Source organism: Lepisma saccharinum, chromosome 22, assembly GCF_977018435.1.
Source record: "Lepisma saccharinum chromosome 22, izLepSacc3.1, whole genome shotgun sequence".
Taxonomy (NCBI): Eukaryota; Metazoa; Arthropoda; class Insecta; order Zygentoma; family Lepismatidae; genus Lepisma; species Lepisma saccharinum.
The window spans coordinates 17,834,243-17,854,617 of record NC_139250.1 but is presented as its reverse complement, the minus strand read 5'-3'; the positions used below and the strand labels follow the sequence as shown (position 1 = coordinate 17,854,617).

At 39.5% G+C, this 20,375-nt stretch overlaps 1 protein-coding gene across 2 annotated transcripts in view; it reads left to right on the top strand.

Annotated features, from left to right (window-relative positions):
- Ac76E (adenylate cyclase type 2 Ac76E) overlaps positions 1-20,375 on the top strand; it is a 943,073-nt gene that overhangs the window by 909,977 nt on the left and 12,721 nt on the right. For both annotated transcript variants that reach the window (XR_014443972.1, XM_083143984.1), the window contains exon 21: positions 7,680-7,794. Coding sequence is in view for 1 of the 2 variants with exons in the window: in XM_083143984.1 (XP_083000110.1) it covers positions 7,680-7,794 (115 nt within the window). In the remaining variant the exon portion in view is untranslated. The remainder of the gene's footprint in view (positions 1-7,679; positions 7,795-20,375) is intronic.

Genomic DNA, 20,375 nt, shown 5'->3' with positions numbered 1-20,375 from the left:
GAGAGAGAGGAGGGAGAGAGAAAGGAGAGAGAGAAAGGAGAGAGAGAAAGGAGAGAGGAGAGAGAGAGAAAGGAGAGAGAGAGAGAGAAAGGAGAGAGAGAGAGGAGGGAGAGAGAAAGGAGAGAGAGAGGAGGGAGAGAGAAAGGAGAGAGAGAGAAGAGAGGAGGGAGAGAGAGAGAAGAGAGAGAGAAAGGAGAGAGAGGAGGGAGAGAGAAAGGAGAGAGAGAGGAGAGAGAGAGAAAGGAGAGAGGAGAGAGAGAGAAAGGAGAGAGAGAAAGGAGAGACAGAAAGGAGAGAGGAGAGAGAGAGAGAGCTTCTCCTTTTTATGAAAGAGAGAGAAGAAGGAAAAGAGAGAGACCAAAAAAATCTCTCTCTCTCCCCCTCCCTCCTCCTTTCCGCCCCCACCTCTCTGTCTCTCGTTCTTTCTTTATAAAGTGGCGCACTGGTTAAAATCCAAAGTTGCTTTGACGACATCCGCGGCGAAGTGGTTAGCACGAATTTCCAGAGTTCAAATCCCAGCCTTGGCGTGGGTGTACTTTGTGAGTGCCCCTTCATCATATCATCCCTCTTCTTCATCTTCGCGATAAGCCAAAAGTAGCAGAAAAGCGACTGTAAATAACGAAACGGTCATTCAATGTAGAGGGTTTACTGAGGTAGAAGTTAGCAACATTGCTCCGGTTACCCACTCAGGGGAAACCCGTTTTGTGACCTTGAGACCACGTTTCGCCGTGTCTTTGCCGCCGCCGCCGTCATCGGAGAGCGCCATTGAAGACGAGCTGTGACTTAAGAAGTTCCATTTCCGGGATCGCAGCAGTCTCTTCTGGAAGCTTCCGGATGGCCTTCTGGGCGCTCGAAGCCGGATCCCAAGAAATGTTTTCCCCTGCGAGTGAATGCACCTTCTTCAGGGCTTTCCCAAGCGAATGACTACAGATATGCAAGGAACCATATCCACATTGAGGAACTTTAGTTCATAAGGAAGACAACGATGATAAAATTTCGTCTTTCTACAAAGTTTGTCTATGGGAGCTTTCAGACCAAAGCGACAAATGTCGCCTGAAAACGGAACTTCAGAAATAAATGCAACCTTTCACACCGCAGTGACACAAAAAGCTGCACGTGTCGCTTTCATGTCGACCGGACTAAGCCGTTTTCTCAACAGCGTGCATCGTGTCTCCTCCATCTGTTTGTTACGCATGCGCAGTGAATGAAGTTTTACAGACCGAAGGGATCCGCTTGTCGCTCCGGTCTGGAAGCTGCCTTATGGAGCGAGAAACGAACGTCACTTGGAAACAAATATTCAGAAATAAATTTAATCTTTCACACCGAAGTGACACGGCAAACTGCACGCTTCTCTCTGATCGAGTCGTTTTATCAACATCATATGTGGATTATTAATTGATTTGTCTTACTTTACACGAGTTGGATACGGCAAGCTTGATATAAGCATGATGCAAACTTCTTTCAAGCATGCAGCTTTCTGTGGCAAACTTGGTTATGTCAAGCTTGCTGTTAAAGTTCACTTTACACGAATAGCTTGTTTCAAACCTAGACCAAAGTTACTGTGCTATCTAAAAAGGACACAACACTAGCCCTACGGAGAGTCCGGGCGCCAGAACCGCGTTAGCCTGCAAGAACGTAGTGGAAGATGGTGCTTACGGGTAAGTCGTCCCTTACCAACTCTCAAATATCGTGTCGTCTCGGCCTCTTGGTTGCGCATGCGCAGTGCATTTTTGAAGATAGGAGGAGCCTGTGTTGCTTCGGTCTGAAAGCTACCTTTAGCGTGTGACGATGAGGGGGAATTCCCGTTTGGATGTTGCTACCTGTTAGGAGTCCCCGGCTAGGAGTACGAGAACTCTTTTACACTCAGGGTCTTGCTGTGTTTAAGTAACAGTCTTAACATCACATAATTAACGTTTTATTAACAGTAAATTGATTTACTAGAAACTAGTTAACACACGTGACTCTACACGTTTAAAAGACACTTCCACTGTGATATCTACTTTAGAAAAGCCTTGCAGATGCAAATCTTTCACTTAAATTTCAACTCTGCTATTTGCAGCAGATTAGAAACAAGATATAGTCACAAGATTACTCACATAATGCCTTGAAAAATCACAAACTTAGACTTACATTAAAATCATCTTTCCTTTGTTTTTTTTTAACCAAAACCGCAAGAAAGAAAAAGAAAATCTCTAACTTTTCCCATCGTTACCAACTCGCTTTTTTTTTTGCGGAGTTGCCAACCTCGCACAAAAAAATTATCATATGACCATACAGGCCCTCCTATATGAAATCTTCTTTGACAATGAACAAATAACATTGGGTAAAACGAACATGTACATAAATTAAACAAATCAACAATAAATCTTTTGCTACGACGTAACTTGGGTCGTTGCATACCTCTGGTTGCATTGGTCCTTGAGGGAGGGGATGTTTCATATATAAGACCCCGAGGTCTGGAATGAAGTTTATGCCCCCTCCCCTGAATTTATTTAGTCTAGAACGAAATTATTTCCTTAACATTTCTGGCTACTCTGTTATTGCAACCTGGGTGTGTGTCGTAACTTCTGGAACCACCAACCAAGTAGCGAGCCAGTGACGTCATCTCAACTCAGCACCTATCGCAAACTCTCCTGTTCAGGCTCTGCACTGTTGGTAGACTCGCTAGCTAGTCAGCTGGGAATGTTCCAAAAGTAATCGGACTCTGTAACATAGTGTGTAACTAAACACAAATCTTAGATCCAAAATATTTAATGTGCATTAAGTTACAATTAATTATTAAGTATAATTGACGTTCGTACACATAGAGGTGCTGACTGTGCCAGTGACCATTATTTAGTAATTGCTAAATTAAGAGAAAGACTCTCAGTGATAAATCATAAGCAACAAAATCTAAAAGTTATAAAATTTGATACAGGAAAGTTTGCTGATGAAAGAATTAAGAAAGATTACCAAATTAAACTGTCAAATAGATTTGAGGTTTTGCAGGATTTAAATGATGATGAAAATATAAATGAAACAGACGTAAATAAGAATTGGGAGCACATACGTAATGCAATAGAATCAGCAGCTAAAGAAAGTATAGGATACCATAAACCAAGAAAAAGTAAGCCATGGTTTGATAATGAATGTCATAATCTATTAGAAATAAGAAATCAGGCTAGACTTAGGTGGTTAAATAACTCGGATGATACAAATCTAAGCAATTATAATACAATAAAGCGAGAAGTTAACCGCACGTTTAGAAGTAAAAAAAGAGATTACTTGAAAAGCAAAATTAACGAAATTGAAACAAACAGCAAAAATAAAAATATCAGAGATTTATATAAAGGTGTAAATGAATTTAGAAAGGGGTGGCAACCTAAAGTAAACTTGATAAAAGATAAAGACGGTGATTTTCTAGCTGACCCAAGCGATATTCTAAATAGATGGAAGAACTACTTTAATGACCTTTTAAATGTCCATGTAGGAGATAAAGCAGAAGTAAATGAAGTCCACACAGCAGAACCTTTAGTTCCAGAACCTAACTTGACTGAAGTTAAAGATGCTATTAAAAGGCTTAAGAATAACAAAGCACCTGGCATTGATTTAATACCAGCTGAGTTAATTAAATATGGTGGAAATTCATTAATATGTCAAATTCATAAATTAATTTGTTTAATATGGAATAAAGAAGAAATCCCTCAACAGTGGAAAGAATCCATAATTGTTCCTGTGTTTAAAAAAGGTGATAAAATGAACTGCAATAATTACCGTGGAATTTCTCTACTCTCAACAACATACAAAATATTGTCTAACATTCTTTTAACAAGACTAACCCCATATGCTAATGAAATTATAGGTGATTATCAATGTGGATTTAAACGTAACAGATCAACTACAGATCAAATTTTTCACATCAGACAGACACTTGAAAAAAAGTGGGAATATAATCAAAATGTCCATCAGCTATTCATTGATTTCAAAAAAGCATATGATTCGGTCAAAAGAGATAAATTATATAATATATTAGTAGAGTTTGGAATACCTAAGAAGCTTGTTAGTATGATAAAAATATGCACCAGTGAAACAGAAAGTAAAATTCGTGTGGGTAATAATATGTCTGACAAATTTATAATTCATGATGGGTTAAAACAAGGAGATGCATTATCTCCATTGCTCTTTAATTTTGCCTTAGAATATGCTGTTCGGAAGGTAAAAGAAACTAAAGAAGGACTAAAATTAAATGGTGTGACTCAGTTGTTAGCATATGCAGATGATGTAGACTTACTGGGGGATGATATAAATACGATTAAGAATAATGCTAAAATATTTTTCAAAACTGCTAAAGAGATAGGTTTGGAAGTTAACAAAGAGAAAACTAAATATATGCTTACAGGCCGAAACCAAGTGTTAGGTAATAATCAAAATCTAATTATTGATAACAACTCGTTTGAACCAGTTTCCAAATTCAAATACTTAGGAGTAATATTAACAAATGAAAATTATATTAAAGAGGAAATAAAAAGTAGGCTTAATTCAGGAAATGCATGTTACTTCTCTCTTCATAAACTTTTGTCTTCTCGTTTAATATCTAAGAAACTAAAAGTTAAAATATACAAAACAGTAATTTTGCCTGTAGTATTATACGGGTGTGAAACTTGGTCCCTTACATTAAAAGAGGAACATAAATTGAGAGTATTTGAAAATAAGATTCTTAGGAAAATATTTGGACCTAAAAGGGATGAGGAGACAGGTGAGTGGAGAAGGTTACATAATTTAGAACTACATAATTTGTATTCATGTCCAGATATTATTAGAATAATTAAATCAAGAAGACTTAGGTGGGCAGGCCATGTGGCACGAATGGGAGAGGAAAGAGGAGTTTACAGGATTCTTGTTGGGAAACCAGATGGTAAGAGACCTGTAGGAAGGCCAAGACGAAGATGGAGGGACAACGTTGAGATGGACCTAAAGGAAATCGGTAGGGATGGAAAAGAGTATATAAATCTTGCTCAAGATAGGGACAGATGGAAGGCCTGTGTTGCTGCAGCCATGAACCTTCGGGTTTAAGAAGGCTAGAGAGTTAGTTAGTTAGTTATTAAGTTACAAAGAAAAATAACCGAGAATGTTGAGCAAGAGTTGGTTTGTCCTTCTACAAATGTGTAATTAATGTATACACAACAACCCGTTCCATGTTGTCATCCGTCGCTATTTCAATCTAAACACACTATGCGTTTCCAAATATTTACAAATGTACTAATACACCACAACTGTATAATTATACTTAGGAACATGTTGCATGCGTCTGTTGACAAAATTTCGACCTGCTAGTGTTGCCAACTAAGGTTATATGTCTCTAAACTGGCACTTTTTCACTTATCCCATATAATTGTCAGCCTAGATCCTATCAATTGCCGCACATGACCCTGGTCGAAAATAACATTAACATGGCATCAGTCATCTAATTATGACCATTCCATAATTATTTACATATTTTTCTCAGCCAAAAGTAGCATTCGGACATCCATCCTTTTAGTAATTTATATAATTTTCTGTATGGAATAAATTGATAATATTAAGCATTAAAAAATATCTCAATGGACGAGGCTTTACAATGCAGGAAACCCAGTGTTAACATTTCATACCGTTTTCATGTTACAGGCGATTAAACTTTGGGTTGCGCGATTTTTGAAACACACTGTGTATACAAGTTATATTTACACGAAAACTAAAGACGTCGTTTATATAGTCATGTGTGTTTTACTGCTTAGATAAATGACTATAAATCAGGGTTGTTTAAGGTCCAAGAACTCATAAATTCTAATGGGTTCTATTGGGTTCCGCTACAGGACCGGAACCTATTTTTTCATACAATTTAAATTCGGTCCAATTTGCGTTTTGTTTAATTTCAATATTCAATACGGAACTCGGACCGTATTTAAACTGATCCGGAAAAAAGGTTGCTGGACCGTATTTAAATTGATCCGGAAAAAAATGTTCCTGGACCGTATTAATCCGGAAAAAAGGTTCCTGGACCGTATTATAAATTGATCCGGAAAAAAATGTTCCTGGACCGTATTTAAATTTATCCGGAAAAAATGTTCCTGGACCGTATTTAAATTTATCCGGAAAAAAAGGTTCCTGGACCGTATTTAAATTTATCCGGAAAAATGTTCCTGGACCGTATTATAAATTTATCCGGATAAAAGGTTCCTGGACCGTATTTAAATTTATCCTGAAAAAATGTTCCTGGACCGTATTATAAATTTATCCGGATAAAAGGTTCCTGGACCGTATTTAAATTTATCCTGAAAAAATGTTCCTGGACCGTATTTAAATTTATCCGGATAAAAGGTTCCTGGACCGTATTTAAATTTATCCTGAAAAAATGTTCCTGGACCGTATTATAAATTTATCCGGATAAAAGGTTCCTGGACCGTATTATAAATTTATCCGGATAAAAGGTTCCTGGACCGTATTTAAATTTATCCTGAAAAAATGTTCCTGGACCGTATTATAAATTTATCCGGATAAAAGGTTCCTGGACCGTATTTAAATTTATCCGGAAAAAATGTTCCTGGACCGTATTATAAATTTATCCGGATAAAAAAGGTTCCTGGACCGTATTTAAATTTATCCTGAAAAAAGGTTCCTGGACCGTATTATAAATTGATCCGGAAAAAAGGTTCCTGGACCGTATTATAAATTGATCCGGAAAAAAATGTTCCTGGACCGTATTTAAATTTATCCGGAAAAATGTTCCTGGACCGTATTATAAATTGATGCGGAAAAAAAGGTTCCTGGACCGTATTTAAATTTATCCGGAAAAAAGGTTCCTGGACCGTATTTAAATTTATCCGGAAAAAAGGTTCCTGGACCGTATTATAAATTGATCCGGAAAAAAGGTTCCTGGACCGTATTATAAATTGATCCGGAAAAAATGTTCCTGGACCGTATTTAAATTTATCCGGAAAAAAGGTTCCTGGACCGTATTTAAATTTATCCGGAAAAAAGGTTCCTGGACCGTATTTAAATTTATCCGGAAAAAAGGTTCCTGGACCTTATTTAAATTTATCCGGAAAAAAGGTTCCTGGACCGTATTTAAATTTATCCGGAAAAAAGGTTCCTGGACCGTATTATAAATTGATCCGGAAAAAAGGTTCCTGGACCGTATTATAAATTGATCCGGAAAAAATGTTCCTGGACCGTATTTAAATTTATCCGGAAAAAAGGTTCCTGGACCGTATTTAAATTTATCCGGAAAAAAGGTTCCTGGACCGTATTTAAATTTATCCGGAAAAAAGGTTCCTGGACCGTATTTAAATTTATCCGGAAAAAAGGTTCCTGGACCGTATTTAAATTTATCCGGAAAAAAAGGTTCCTGGACCGAATTGAAATACTTTGAACATAAAGAAAAAGTTCTTTATTGTCTAGAACTCATTTACACTTGTTGATTTTCTCTCCCGGGCGGGAATTGAATTTATTTACAAGTCCTGGATCTTTAACAATCCTGGTATAAATTATATGAATATCGAGAATTGAGTGAGTCGCAAGTGCTGATGCTCATAAGTAGAAGTAGAAAAGGCTTTCGATCAAGTAATTTTTCAACGACAGTATAACTATTACCTAGAATTCACCTTCTCTGAGAGTAAGGGTGATATAGATCATCAAATAATTTCACCCCGTTTCTCTTTCAGGACTCCGGCCGTCATGAGCATATCGTCCTGGTCCTGGTGGAATTCGCATTATCCTTAATGACAATCCTGGATCAAATCAACAAGGAATCATTTCAGAGGTTCAAGCTGCGTGTTGGTAAGTACATGTCAATAGGTACCACATAGGAGTTTCTCTAGGGTTGAAAAAAAGAGTGCACTTTATCTGGTTAGGTTTTGAATAATATATCTAGCTTGTCAAATAGATTAGATGGAATTGAATATTCAAGTCTTCCCCGGACTGTCAGTGTAGATAAAGAAAGTGTTAAAATAGCAGTTATTGGAAAGCTAGCTTTCAAAAATAATTAAGTTAACAGTTACTCTTATTAAAAAGTGACCTAGTTAAATCGCAACCCAGTTTCAGTTAATCTTTTTAAAACGTAACTCGGTTACAGTTACTCTTTTCAAAACGTAACCCAGTTAAGTTTGCTCTTTTGAAATCATAACCTAGTTACAATTAGTCTTTTTAAATCGTAGACCTGATACAGTTACTCTTTTAAAGAGTAACTCAATTAGAGCTGCTGCTCTTAAAGAGTAACCCATTTACGGTTATCGTAACTTTAAAAGTAACTCTTATGTTTAATTTATACTACATTATTTATAACGTATTACGTTATCAAATTATAATTTGTATAAATATTTAAAAATATCAAAAAATTCAAAGTAAACTATTACACATGAAAGAAAAATTTAAGAAAATGATTTGCTAAAAAAAGTAACTGAAAATAAGTACAGAGTTAGTTGCTCGTTTCACAAAGAAATTAATTAGAGATTCCCAAAAATATACCTCCCAATCCCAATTCTGAGCGATATTAAGAATGAATAATAAATAAAATGTATTAATAAGTAATGATACAAAACCAAATCGATCATTGATAACTCTGGACGAAACAGAGACACTGTCCATTCTCAATATCATTTATTAACTTTTAGTTTCTTATAATAAGTAAGTTTTTAAAATGTTTTATATTTGTTATCTGGAAACTCGATAAGAGATCGGTACTTTAATTTTCGAGACAAAGACGAAATCGACAACCAACCTGCCATCTATACTTGACTTCGGGAATTAAATACAAAGCAGTCTAGTGGGTGGGACAAGGTCCGAACAACCATTGACCTTGTCGCATGCCATTACAACTTCTGCACTCCCCCCTCTCCTTTTCACGAATATGTATACGTATATAAAAGGAGATATAACTAAATACAGAGCGACAAATCCGGAAATTGTCATTAAGCATGGGTTTACCGCCTTATATCGTGTGTTAGAGTACAGTCTAGTGTTGAGGTACTTATAAGGTATTGTCAAGATATTTAACGCGTATCAAGACTTTTAGTTTTGTGTTGTTTTTTTTTAAATATATTTACTTATGCCCAACGAGACACCGACCAGGCTGGTCTGTGAACTAGTCAAACTATACGTCATATTTACGCGATTACTAATTTCTTACTGGGCCTCACCGATGGCGCAGTGGTAGCGTCGTCGCCTTGTAATCAAGGGGTCCCGGGTTCGATACCCGGTGCAGGCACATAGTGGTTCGGATCCCACTTTAAACTGTAGGTCCAGTCCCGATTAGCCTTACTGTGCATAAAGTGGACTTAAAATACCAAATCAATCAATCAATCAACTAATTTCTTACTATTTAATATACCTCGGATTTTTAGGTTCTAAAAAGTGTGCTTTTAGATTCCTAAAATAGGCTCTAAAAATTCTAAAATAAGTTCTAAAATCCCTAAAAATAGGTTCTAAAAATTCTAAAATAAGTTCTAAAACCCCTAAAAATAGGCTCTAAAAATTCTAAAATAGGCTTTAAACCCCCTAAAATAGGCTCTAAATATTCTAAAATAGGCTCTAAACCCCTAAAATAGGTTCTAAAAATTCTAAAATAAGTTCTAAAACCCCTAAAATAGGCTCTAAAAATTCTAAAATAGGCTCTAAACCCCCTAAAATAGAAAAACTAAATATGCTGACCAAGGCAGTAATTTATTTTATTAAAAACATAAACTAAACGTAACGTTTCAACCTTCTAGCAAGGTCTTATGTTTTTAATAAAATAAATTACTGCATTGGTCAGCATATTTAGTTTTTCATAATCATGGAAACAAGGCTTAATGGTGTTATAATTGGACATGACCCTAAAATAGGCTCTAAATATTCTAAAATAGGCTCTAAACCCCCTAAAATAGGCTCTAAATATTCTAAAATAGGCTCTAAACCCCCTAAAATAGGCTCTAAATATTCTAAAATAGGCTTTAAACCCCTAAAATAGGGTCTAAAAATTCTAAAAATCTTAAGTTAGGCTCGAAAAATCCAAAAGTAGGTTAAAAAAACTTAAAATAGTTCAAAAATTCCCGAAAAATGCTGATTAGGTATAGTCACCGGCAATGAAATTGAGACATCTATATCCTAAAATACGCACTATCTTGCATAACGTTATGTGGGTTGTTATCCACAGTCAAACTCCGGAATTTTGTCTGCGAGGATCATCTTATATGCTGAAAATAATCTTTCACCAATAACATAGTCAGTGGTGCAAACTTCAATGCTGAAATGTTAGTTTGCAAGGCGTGAATGTCGCAAAGCACCGAAGTGACGCGAAAGTGAGCAAGACCATGCGGGTCAGAAGTTTGCACTTTGGATTGTACTGGCAACAGTGGCACCAGACATTTTGCTTTGTTTAGAGCTTTGAAAAATCACCATGGACTTGGAGGAAGGGAAATAGACAGAGAGCACGTTTCAAACAAGTTCGTCATTGAATTTTTTCGTGACCAAACAAAGGAAATGCCTTTGTGTGACAAAAAATCCTGTAAAACCTTTAAAAATATATAAAAACTTTTAAAAAAAAGGCTTGATTTAGGCGCATAAACCTAAAATAGGTTCTAACAAGCAAAATAGTTTTTTTAGGCACTATAAAACATCATCAGTTGTGACGTCAAGGTGCCAAAACTAGGGTGCAAGGACAGTATATTTCATTTTGTAGGTAAGGTTTTGCATAGTGGGGGGTAAAAGTGGCGAAAACTGCCCCCTCGACCCCTCTAATCGACGCCACTGATAGGCGGAGTAGAATTATACAAGAAAAATGCGTGGAGACAGTGCCAAGTATAAGAATAGTGGCGAAACTAACAAAAACTAAATGAAATACGCGCAGAACGTATAAAAACCAGGAGTGATCAGGAATGGAACAAAATTTAAAAGAAATACGCGTCAAAACAGCACCAAATACAGAGATAATCGGGAGAGGAAAGAAACAAGACCCATAAGGAATACACGAAAACAGGACTGAATACATAGCAAATAGGGGAAAATAGGACGTATATAAGAAATACGCTTGAAAACAGTAAGGAGCAGAAAAATATTATCCAAAAAGAACAAAATCGTAGAGGAACAAGCAAGGGAATGTTGCCGACATGAGGGAATATCACGACTGAATGAAATTCAGAAAGTGTTTGAATTTTCCTTATTTTTACATAACTCTTTTGCTTCTTTAGCTTGATCACGACGATGAAGATGAATGATGATGGAATTAATGAAGTAACATTCACGAATATGAACGTGCAGGATTTTTGTCGGAAAGAGGCAAGCAAGGCATTTTGTTCTAGGGGAAGGCAAACGACACATATTTTCTTCATAATAGCGTTGCCATTTAAAAAACACTCCTTCAGTTTGAAGTTATCTTGTTCTTGCAACGGCCTGATAATAACATAAATTACTGTGAATTAAATGAAATTATGTATTATGTTGATATTAATTTTCGGTCGGCCACCCTTTCAGACAGCCATGTTCACGAAGGAACAACCATGCAAAGGACAGGATTCGAACCCGGGACTGTCGCGAGTCCCGGCGCCTAAAGTTCTCGAAATGGGACCCGAAGCACTGTCCAAAGTGCCTCTACCAGGGATCGAACTCGTGAACCCTTGATTGGGGTCCGCAATCTTTCCAAATTATTCCCTAGACATATGCTTAAGAAATTCAGTTGCATGGATTGTGACACAGGTTAACAGGTACATTACAGTGCTAAGGAAGGCTGCTGTTCATAGGCGTGCGTACGGGGGTAGGGGACAAGAGGGGCAGTTGCCCCCTCAATACTCTCATTTCGAAATTTAGTGTAGTAGATTTTTGCTCTTTAAAAAAATGTTCAAGGCGACGAAAGTTTCAAGAAACTTACGGATGGGAAGTAAGGTGCATTATTTCCCATGAAATTGAACTACCCAACTTGGTTCTCTAACAAATTTCTTGTTGTTAACCCCCCCCCCCCCTACAAATTGTTCATTAGTTGTGTTAGCTCTGTGTGTCTGCAGAATGAATAGCCCATGCATTAGAAATCAGTAGCCGCGATTGGGTGACAAAAGTGGGGGCAGAGGGGGCAAGGAGAGTTTACTTTTTCTTTGTAAACGAGGCTTAACATTAAGAGGCCATAGTGTGGGGGGTGGAAAAGGGGCTAGAAGTATGGAGGGTGACTGCCCCCCGCCCCTAAACGTGATTGTTGGGAATGAATAATTATGAATGAATTGTGTGTAGTTGTTTTGAATCTGTTTACGTTAGCCTCTGAACCACAGAAAGCGGAAATAAAGAAGCATGGGCGGACTTTCAGCTCTTGCTTTGGGGGGGGGGGGCAGACTCTGGGAGAAGCATATGATGTACCCGAGGGTTGTTGAATATCCCCTAGCTTATAAGGGGTCAGGAGACCTTCCCCCGGAATTTAAAAAAACAACAACTTAAAAACACTTAGTTTTAGGCAATTTAGATTTGAAAATGTTAAATTTCCTCGCATAAATAAAACTACATAATTTGTATTCAGTCCAGATATTATTAGAATAATTAAATCAAGAAGACTTAGGTGGGCAGGCCATGTGGCACGAATGGGAGAGGAAAGAGGAGTTTACAGGATTCTTGTTGGGAAACCTGATGGTAAGAGACCTGTAGGAAGGCCAAGACGAAGATGGAGGGACAACGTTGAGATGGACCTAAGGGAAATCGGTAGGGATGGAAAAGAGTATATAGATCTTGCTCAAGATAGGGACAGATGGATGGCCTGTGTTGCTGCAGCCATGAACCTTCTGGTTTAAGAAGGCTAGAGAGTTAGTCAGTTAGTTAAATGTCCTCGCTGAATTAAACAAATATTAATTAGTATATTGGTTGTCAGTTTTAAAAGAAGCAAAACAGTACGATTATTGTATTTTGCATTTCATTATTTTTTTATTACAATACTCGTATTAAAAGTTACGGTACAATAGTAAGCCTCAGAAGTTTTAGAAAAATTAAATTGAAAGGTTCTTTTGATGCGTCAGCAGTAACTGTTGACTCAACACAAAGTCATTTTACGTTTTTCTTTCTGCAAACTGTACACATCAATCAAATCTTCTAAGACCCGCTATTGCGGCGCAATTTTCGCACATGCCATCATGCCAAACGTCAAGATATGCGGTATGGCTTCATAACAAAAATGTAGTAGTTGAACTTAATCAGTGTTATTTTGTTAGTATTTTTTAAGTTGGGGGGCCAGGCTCCTGCTGGCGCCTCCAGAACTCCGCCTGTGTAAAGAAGGGGGCCAAAGAACATTGATGCCACGGAAATTTGAATTCTTCTAATACAGTGATTTTCGGCGGGTCCGGACACACACACCCCTGTTCCATTCCAATCAATACAATAAAACAGTGAGATGAAATACGGGTTTTCTTACTCCGATTGAACGTTCATCAAGGCTTTTGCCCCCCTTAATCAAAGGGTCTGTGATTGCAAGACTCCACTAACAAGGGAGGTTATCTAAGTGTCCCCCTCCGATTTACATGAAACTTGGCAGGTGTATAGAGGGGCCCAAAGGAAGAAATACGTGTTTTTTTTTTGTTTCGGCTAAAAAACAGTTTTAGGGGCAACCCCCCCCCCCTTCAAATGCCAAGATGAGGAGAAATTGAAGTGGGGATCTGACCCCGAAAACACGTAAATATGGTATAGGAAGAAACGGGGCACAGGACCCTTCTATACACCTGCCAAATTTAATGGAAATCTGAGGGGGACACAGGGGTCAAATGCCCACTTCAATTTGTCCTCATTTTGACATTTGAGGTGGGGGGGTTGCCCCCGAAAACAGTTTTTTAGGTGAAACAAAAAAAAAACACGTATTTCTTCCTTTGGGCCCATTTATACACCTGCCACGTTTCATGGAAATCGGAGGGGGCACAGGGGTCAGATTCCCAACGTCAATTTGTCCTCATCTTGACATTTGAGGGGGGTTTTGCCCCCAAAACAGTTTTTTAGTCGAAACAAAAAAACATGTATTTCTTCCTTTGGGCCCCTCTATACACCTGCCAAGTTTCATGGAAATCGGAGGGGGACACTTAGATAACCTCCCTTGTAAGTGCTAATATGTGAGAAAGCTCCCGAAAAATGCTGAATTCAAGGCCATACGGGTCAACTATTGTTAATGTAATGAAGACTACACAGAACTCTGACTGATAAAAATGTACTGCAGGACTCAACTCTACACTCGAGTAGATAACGGAAGAGAAGTGAAGCACACCTACCTTTGGTAGACACCGAGAGGCTGTTCAAGGGCAGTTGGAGTTTTGAGGTTTGCCTTTCTTCCATTCAAGTTACGCTGGTCTTCAAGAGCGTGTGACATTCGTTAAACCGAAAAATAAGGGAACGGGCTGCTCGGTGAATATACCACGCCCTTGGTCTGCGGGGGAAACCCAGCTAAGAGCTATGGACTGACTAGTTTGTACGATGTGGATTTAAAAGAAAAAAGGCATGCCTGATCCTCGTCTGGTTGAGAACTTACCCGACAGGTCTTGGTGGGACATCGTTGGGATTTCCCAGTCGCTTATTTGGCTACCCTGTTCCTAACGTAGAAGGAAGGATTAAAATAGGATACAGTGGCGTAGTCGGTCAATTTTGTTCTGGGGGTATCATGTGGTCTTCGTTTGCCCAGATGGTCATGGCTAAGTAAGATATCTCTTTCTTCTCTCTCACACACAAAAATTCGTTCCATATTCTCAATTTCTCTTTCTCTTCCTCTCTATATCTTAATTTCTTACTTTCCTTTCACATCTTTCTCTATTTCTCTCTTTCTCGCTCTCTCCTCTCTCCCCCATCTCTCTCTCCTCTCTCCACCATCTCTCTCTCTCTCTCTTTCTTTCTTAATTTCTTACTTTCCTTCCACATATGTTTCTTTACCACCCTCTCTCTCTGTATCTGTCTGTCTCTCACTCTCTATTTCTTACTCTCCTTCCACATGTGTTTCTCTCTCTCTCTCTCCATCTCTCTATCTGTCTCGATCAATCTGTCTCTCTCTCTGTCTCTCTCTCTATCTATCTCTCTCTCTCTGTCTCTCTATCTATCCCTCTCTCTCTATCTTTCTATCTTTCTATCTGTCTCTGTCTCTCACTTTCTTTCTCTCTGTCTCTCTCTTTATCTCTCTCTGTCTCTCTATCTGTCTCTCTCTTTCTCTCTCTGTCTCTCTCTCTGTCTCTCTCTCTGTCTCTCTCTCTCTCTCTCTCTGTCTCTCTCTCTCTGCCTCTCTCTCTCTCTCTCTGCCTCTCTCTCTGTCTCTCTATCTCTCTCATTGTCTCTCTCTCTGTCTCTCTATCTCAGTGTGTGTCTCCCTCTCCCTCCCTCTCTCTCTCTCTCTCTCTCTCTCTCTCTCTCTCTCTCTCTCTCTGCCTGCCTCTCTCTCTCTCTGTCTCTCTCTCTCATTGTCTCTCTCTCTGTCTCTCTCTCTCAGTGTGTGTCTCCCTCTCCCTCTCTCTCTCTCTCTCTGGATTTAAGGGGGGAACCCTTTCCCAAACCATTAAGTTAACCTCCCTTCCACGTATTACACCATGGACTGTATTTTGCACACTAGCGATGCTCAGGCGTCTGGACTCACAGCCAGTATAATTCCCTTTGGGGCTCGCGTGTTGTCGTCCATACATGTTTGTAATTGTCCCTCCATCCATCTCGTCTTATTTCCGGTCATCCTCCTCTTCGGGAATAACCAAAAAGTGGCAGAAATGCAAAGTAAAATTAACTAATTCTCTCGCTCTCATTATTTCTTCCTTGAACGTGTTAATCGGTTCTACCATAAATAAATCTGAAAATTTCTAATGTATGCTATTTTGGCGAGTAGAAGGTTGGACCATGACTATTTCATGGGGGGAGCCCATCCTCGCCCCCATACGATGGCGACGCCCCTGAGGCATCATAATCAATGAAAATCCCTGAAAATTCTCATTAAAAATCCCCACTAAAAGGATAATTTGCATAGGCACTTAATCTGATGTCTTTCACGGTACTCCTCTGACATGTTTTCACGTTACAATATCACTATTCGAATTACGTGATGTCTTTCCAGATATCTCAGGAGGGGCAAGTGCCCCCTGGTCACCCTCTGCGGACACCCTTGCTTAGCATATGTGCACATGTATCTAGGTATGTTCGCAATATGAAGTTAAAGCTTTCTTTGTTTATTTCCCGTCATAATAGATGGCGCAGTAGTGCTCACGTGTGTAAGAGAACCAATCAGCTTCGGCACACTTTGCTAAGCCCTTATTTGATTGGTCCTTTGGCACGCTTGCTAAGGGCGGGAAGTTTTCGCGGGAAATGGAGAAAACGTTGCATTTCTCGGGTTTTAGGCCATGTCTGCACATTTTCACACAACCAAAACGCCTGAAAACTCTTGCATCCAGCAGCTAGTGACGCGTACAAGCACTGAATGCAAATGAAGCCAGTCCAAGGCCTCGGACAAGACCGGAATTCTAGCGCATGTTGATTCAATCTCGTTGGGGAAATCCCTTGACTCGCTTCCAGAGCAGACTGGAACTACTGGAATATATCTTCCGCCGTGCAATCCATCAACGGTCTGGAGAAAGGGTTTCGAAGGTTAAGCGATCCGTGAGGAGACACCCCCATTGTGTCCGCGCGCGTGTCTGACCATAGTTGGTGACCCGGGATTGTGAGTTTTGCATACTAACGGCGCCATATATAAAGAATTTGTCTGATCTTTCTAATTAGCTGACCTCCCAGTTTTTACGAGATTTGTAGTTCTGGGATCAAATCGACGTCGAGGAATGGAAATGGATAAACATATATTATACTAGTGTTGAGCCGATACTGATATCCATTCATCGGTTGGATTTTGTTTACCGATATCCGCCGATTCCTATCCCGTGTTTTGATTGTTCTCGAGGTCCGCAAAAATCCCGCGCGACACATGTGCGGCGACTAATTATTCTGGAACGGCGGCGATGGGAGCATGTGCCCCCAACAATTTGTCATTTTTGCCCCCACTCTGTGGCTTCTGAATGCAAAGCCTTGTCTACCAAGAGAAAGTAAACTGTCCTTGCCCCCAGTTTTAGCACACAATCGCCGCTGCTACTCTGGAAATACGTATAATTTAATTTAACTATATATTTAAATTGAAATACAATTTGCCTTCCAGTAACTTTGTCGATGAAGTATAGATGGCAGGGCATTATGACTGAAATGTGTGCAGGAGTATGTTTTAACACTGAAAATTGAGTGGCAGTAATTTTGCCAGTGAAATTTGTGTAGGAATAATTTGGGCACTGAAGTTTTTGTAGAAGTAATTTCAGCACTGAAACTTTCGTAGGAGTAATTTCGGCACTGAAGCTTGCGTAGGAGTAATTTCGGCGCTGAAGCTTGCGTAGGAGTAATTTCGGCGCTGAAGCTTCCGTAGGAGTAATTTCGGCGCTGAAGCTTGCGTAGGAGTATTTTCGGCGCTGAAGCTTCCGTAGGAGTAATTTCGGCGCTGAAGCTTCCGTAGGAGTAATTTCGGCGCTGAAGCTTGCGTAGGAGTAATTTCGGTACTGAAACTTGCGTAGAAGTAACTTCAGCACTGAAACTTGCGTAGGAGTAACTTCGGCGCTGAAGCTTGCGTAGGAGTAACTTCAGCACTGAAACTTGCGTAGGAGTAATTTCGGCGCTGAAGCTTGCGTAGGAGTAATTTCGGCGCTGAAACTTGCGTAGGAGTAATTTCGGCGCTGAAGCTTGCGTAGGAGTAATTTCGGCGCTGAAACTTGCGTAGGAGTAATTTCGGCGCTGAAGCTTGCGTAGGAGTAATTTCGGTACTGAAACTTGCGTAGGAGTAATTTCGGCACTGAAGCTTGCGTAGGAGTAATTTCGGCGCTGAAGCTTGTGTAGCAGTAATTTCGGCACTGAAGCTTGCGTAGGAGTAATTTCGGTACTGAAACTTGCGTAGGAGTAATTTCGGCACTGAAGCTTGCGTAGGAGTAATTTCGGCACTGAAGCTTGCGTAGGAGTAATTTCGGTACTGAAACTTGCGTTGGAGTAATTTCGGTATTGAAACTTGCGTAGGAGTAATTTCGGCACTGAAGCTTGCGTAGGAGTAATTTCGGCACTGAAGCTTGCGTAGGAGTAATTTCGGTACTGAAGCTTGCGTAGGAGTAATTTCGGCACTGAAACTTGCGTAGGAGTAATTTCGGCACTGAAGCTTGCGTAGGAGTAATTTCGGTATTGAAACTTGGGTACGAGTAACTTCAGCACTGAAGCTTGCGCAGGAGTAATTTCGGCGCTGAAGCTTGCGTAGGAGTAATTTCGGTGCTGAAGTTTGTGTAGGAGTAATTTCGGTACTGAAACTTGCGCAGGAGTAATTTCGGCACTGAAGCTTGCGTAGGAGTAATTTCGGTATTGAAACTTGGGTACGAGTAACTTCAGCACTGAAGCTTGCGCAGGAGTAATTTCGGCGCTGAAGCTTGCGTAGGAGTAATTTCGGCGCTGAAGCTTGCGTAGGAGTAATTTCGACAATGAAAAGTGTGTAGGAGTTATTTTGACACTGAAATTCAGAAAAGAAAATAATTAATTAGAATGTTTAAAGAATGATAATTTCAGCACGACTCGCTGCAAATGATTTGAACTAAATTCGTACTGTACATCTTCGGTGTCTGATTACTATGTGTATCGTCTTTTTGGTAAGTGTTTCGGGTCCAGCATTCGTAATGCAAATTGCGAAGAGTGGAAAATCCAGTAAAGAAAACTTGTTTAGTCGAAGCTGCGTGACCTTGGAGTTAAATCAAAGTGAAAATGGCTAATCGAGGGTGGTTTGAGGGTGGGTGGCAGGGGAGGGTGAGGGTGTGTGTATATATAAAAGCACGTTGGGTACTCTTGATCAGTTTTGAACCAGTTTAATCATTGTGCGAGTGCGTTCTTTGTTGTGAGTACCCTTATTCACTTTTTTTTTCTAAATCCAAGGGATATATCCCCACTGTGGTTTTTCTGACAGCCACCATTATGCCTTTGAGCCACATTCCCTGATATAGGTGGTAGAGTGAGGTGCATGTGATTAGGCTAGCGTGGAGGTAAATTCTGTAAAATATGGACACCGGAGTGACTTCTTGTTGTATCGCACATTATCACGGTTGCTCTGTAAAAAGTGGTGATGCAAATAGGGTTGGACCATCCAATGTGTCGTGTATGCAATGCATATGTTCGGCATATTCTTCTGGAATGTGCCGATATTACTTCCCTCAGACAAAGTTTTAATCTTCCCAACTATTTATCATCCATGTTGAGAGATGATGACAGTGTTTAAACAAATGTTTTTAGCTCTGAGAAAAACGGTCCTCTTGCACTATTTCTGAGGAAGTTTTTAGACTAAGCTTCAGGCGCGTCGCCTGATAATGTTCGCATGAGCTCGTGAACACTCATGTATCATATTAAATGCACACGCACATATATTTGTATTCGAAAAAATACTATGTTTGATGTACGAGTATATACACAAAATTTACTCTGACACGACTTCTTTCACGTCTGATAACTTTCTTTAGATAGTTGGTAACACTGACTCCCAGGGTGTTCCACGGAGGGCGTTGAACACAATTGCCGTGCGTGTTGCATAGAGCTGACAGCTAAGGGGCTGTTGGCCACTATACCCCGAAGATGTTCACTTCGCTGTGCGAACACTGATGCAAGCGACAATACTTCTTACATTCGGCACCAGAGTGCAGCATATACAAGGCATGTCTAGGAGGACTCGAAAAGGTCTATGCTACATAGTTGCAAACTTTAGCGATAATTCGCTAAACCTGGCGGATTTTAAAGGGGAGAGGAACAATTTGAAGGAAAATTGTTGAAAATAAATTGAACTGTTATTCTCACTTTTTCAATTGAATATGAAGTTACAAGGGAGAGGAGTAAATCTGCATTCAGTACAAAAACATTATTGTGAACAGTCGTACACGACGCCACTGCTAAGCTTGCGTTTTTAATGTGTTATGTTTGTCCTGTGCAGGTGCCATTACAAATTACACTTTTAATCATTCTCAAGGGGCTATTTACACCTCTTTATTTTCATCATTAAGATAAGGGTTTTAGATGAGAGGATGCTTTCATCGTATAATTTAAAGAGTTGAAAGTGGGCATAACTGCCAAAGCAGCCAAAAAATGTAACTCCTTCATTCTTTCCAGGCTTGGTGTTACAGAACACAACTTTTGTTGTAAGTGCATATCTCGGACCGGTCTCGTATCGAGTTTCAGAAGATTGTCTCCTTTTGGCTTCGGTCTCGAAATACAGCATGTCGCAGCGACACCTCACAAACGAAAAGAGTCTCAAGTAATATGTCTGAACCAGGCACATATCTAGAAATATGTTACGGGGGGGGGGGGTCCGAACCCAGTGTCTAAAAATTATAATAATAATATTGTTTAAACAAAAATAATTATTATAT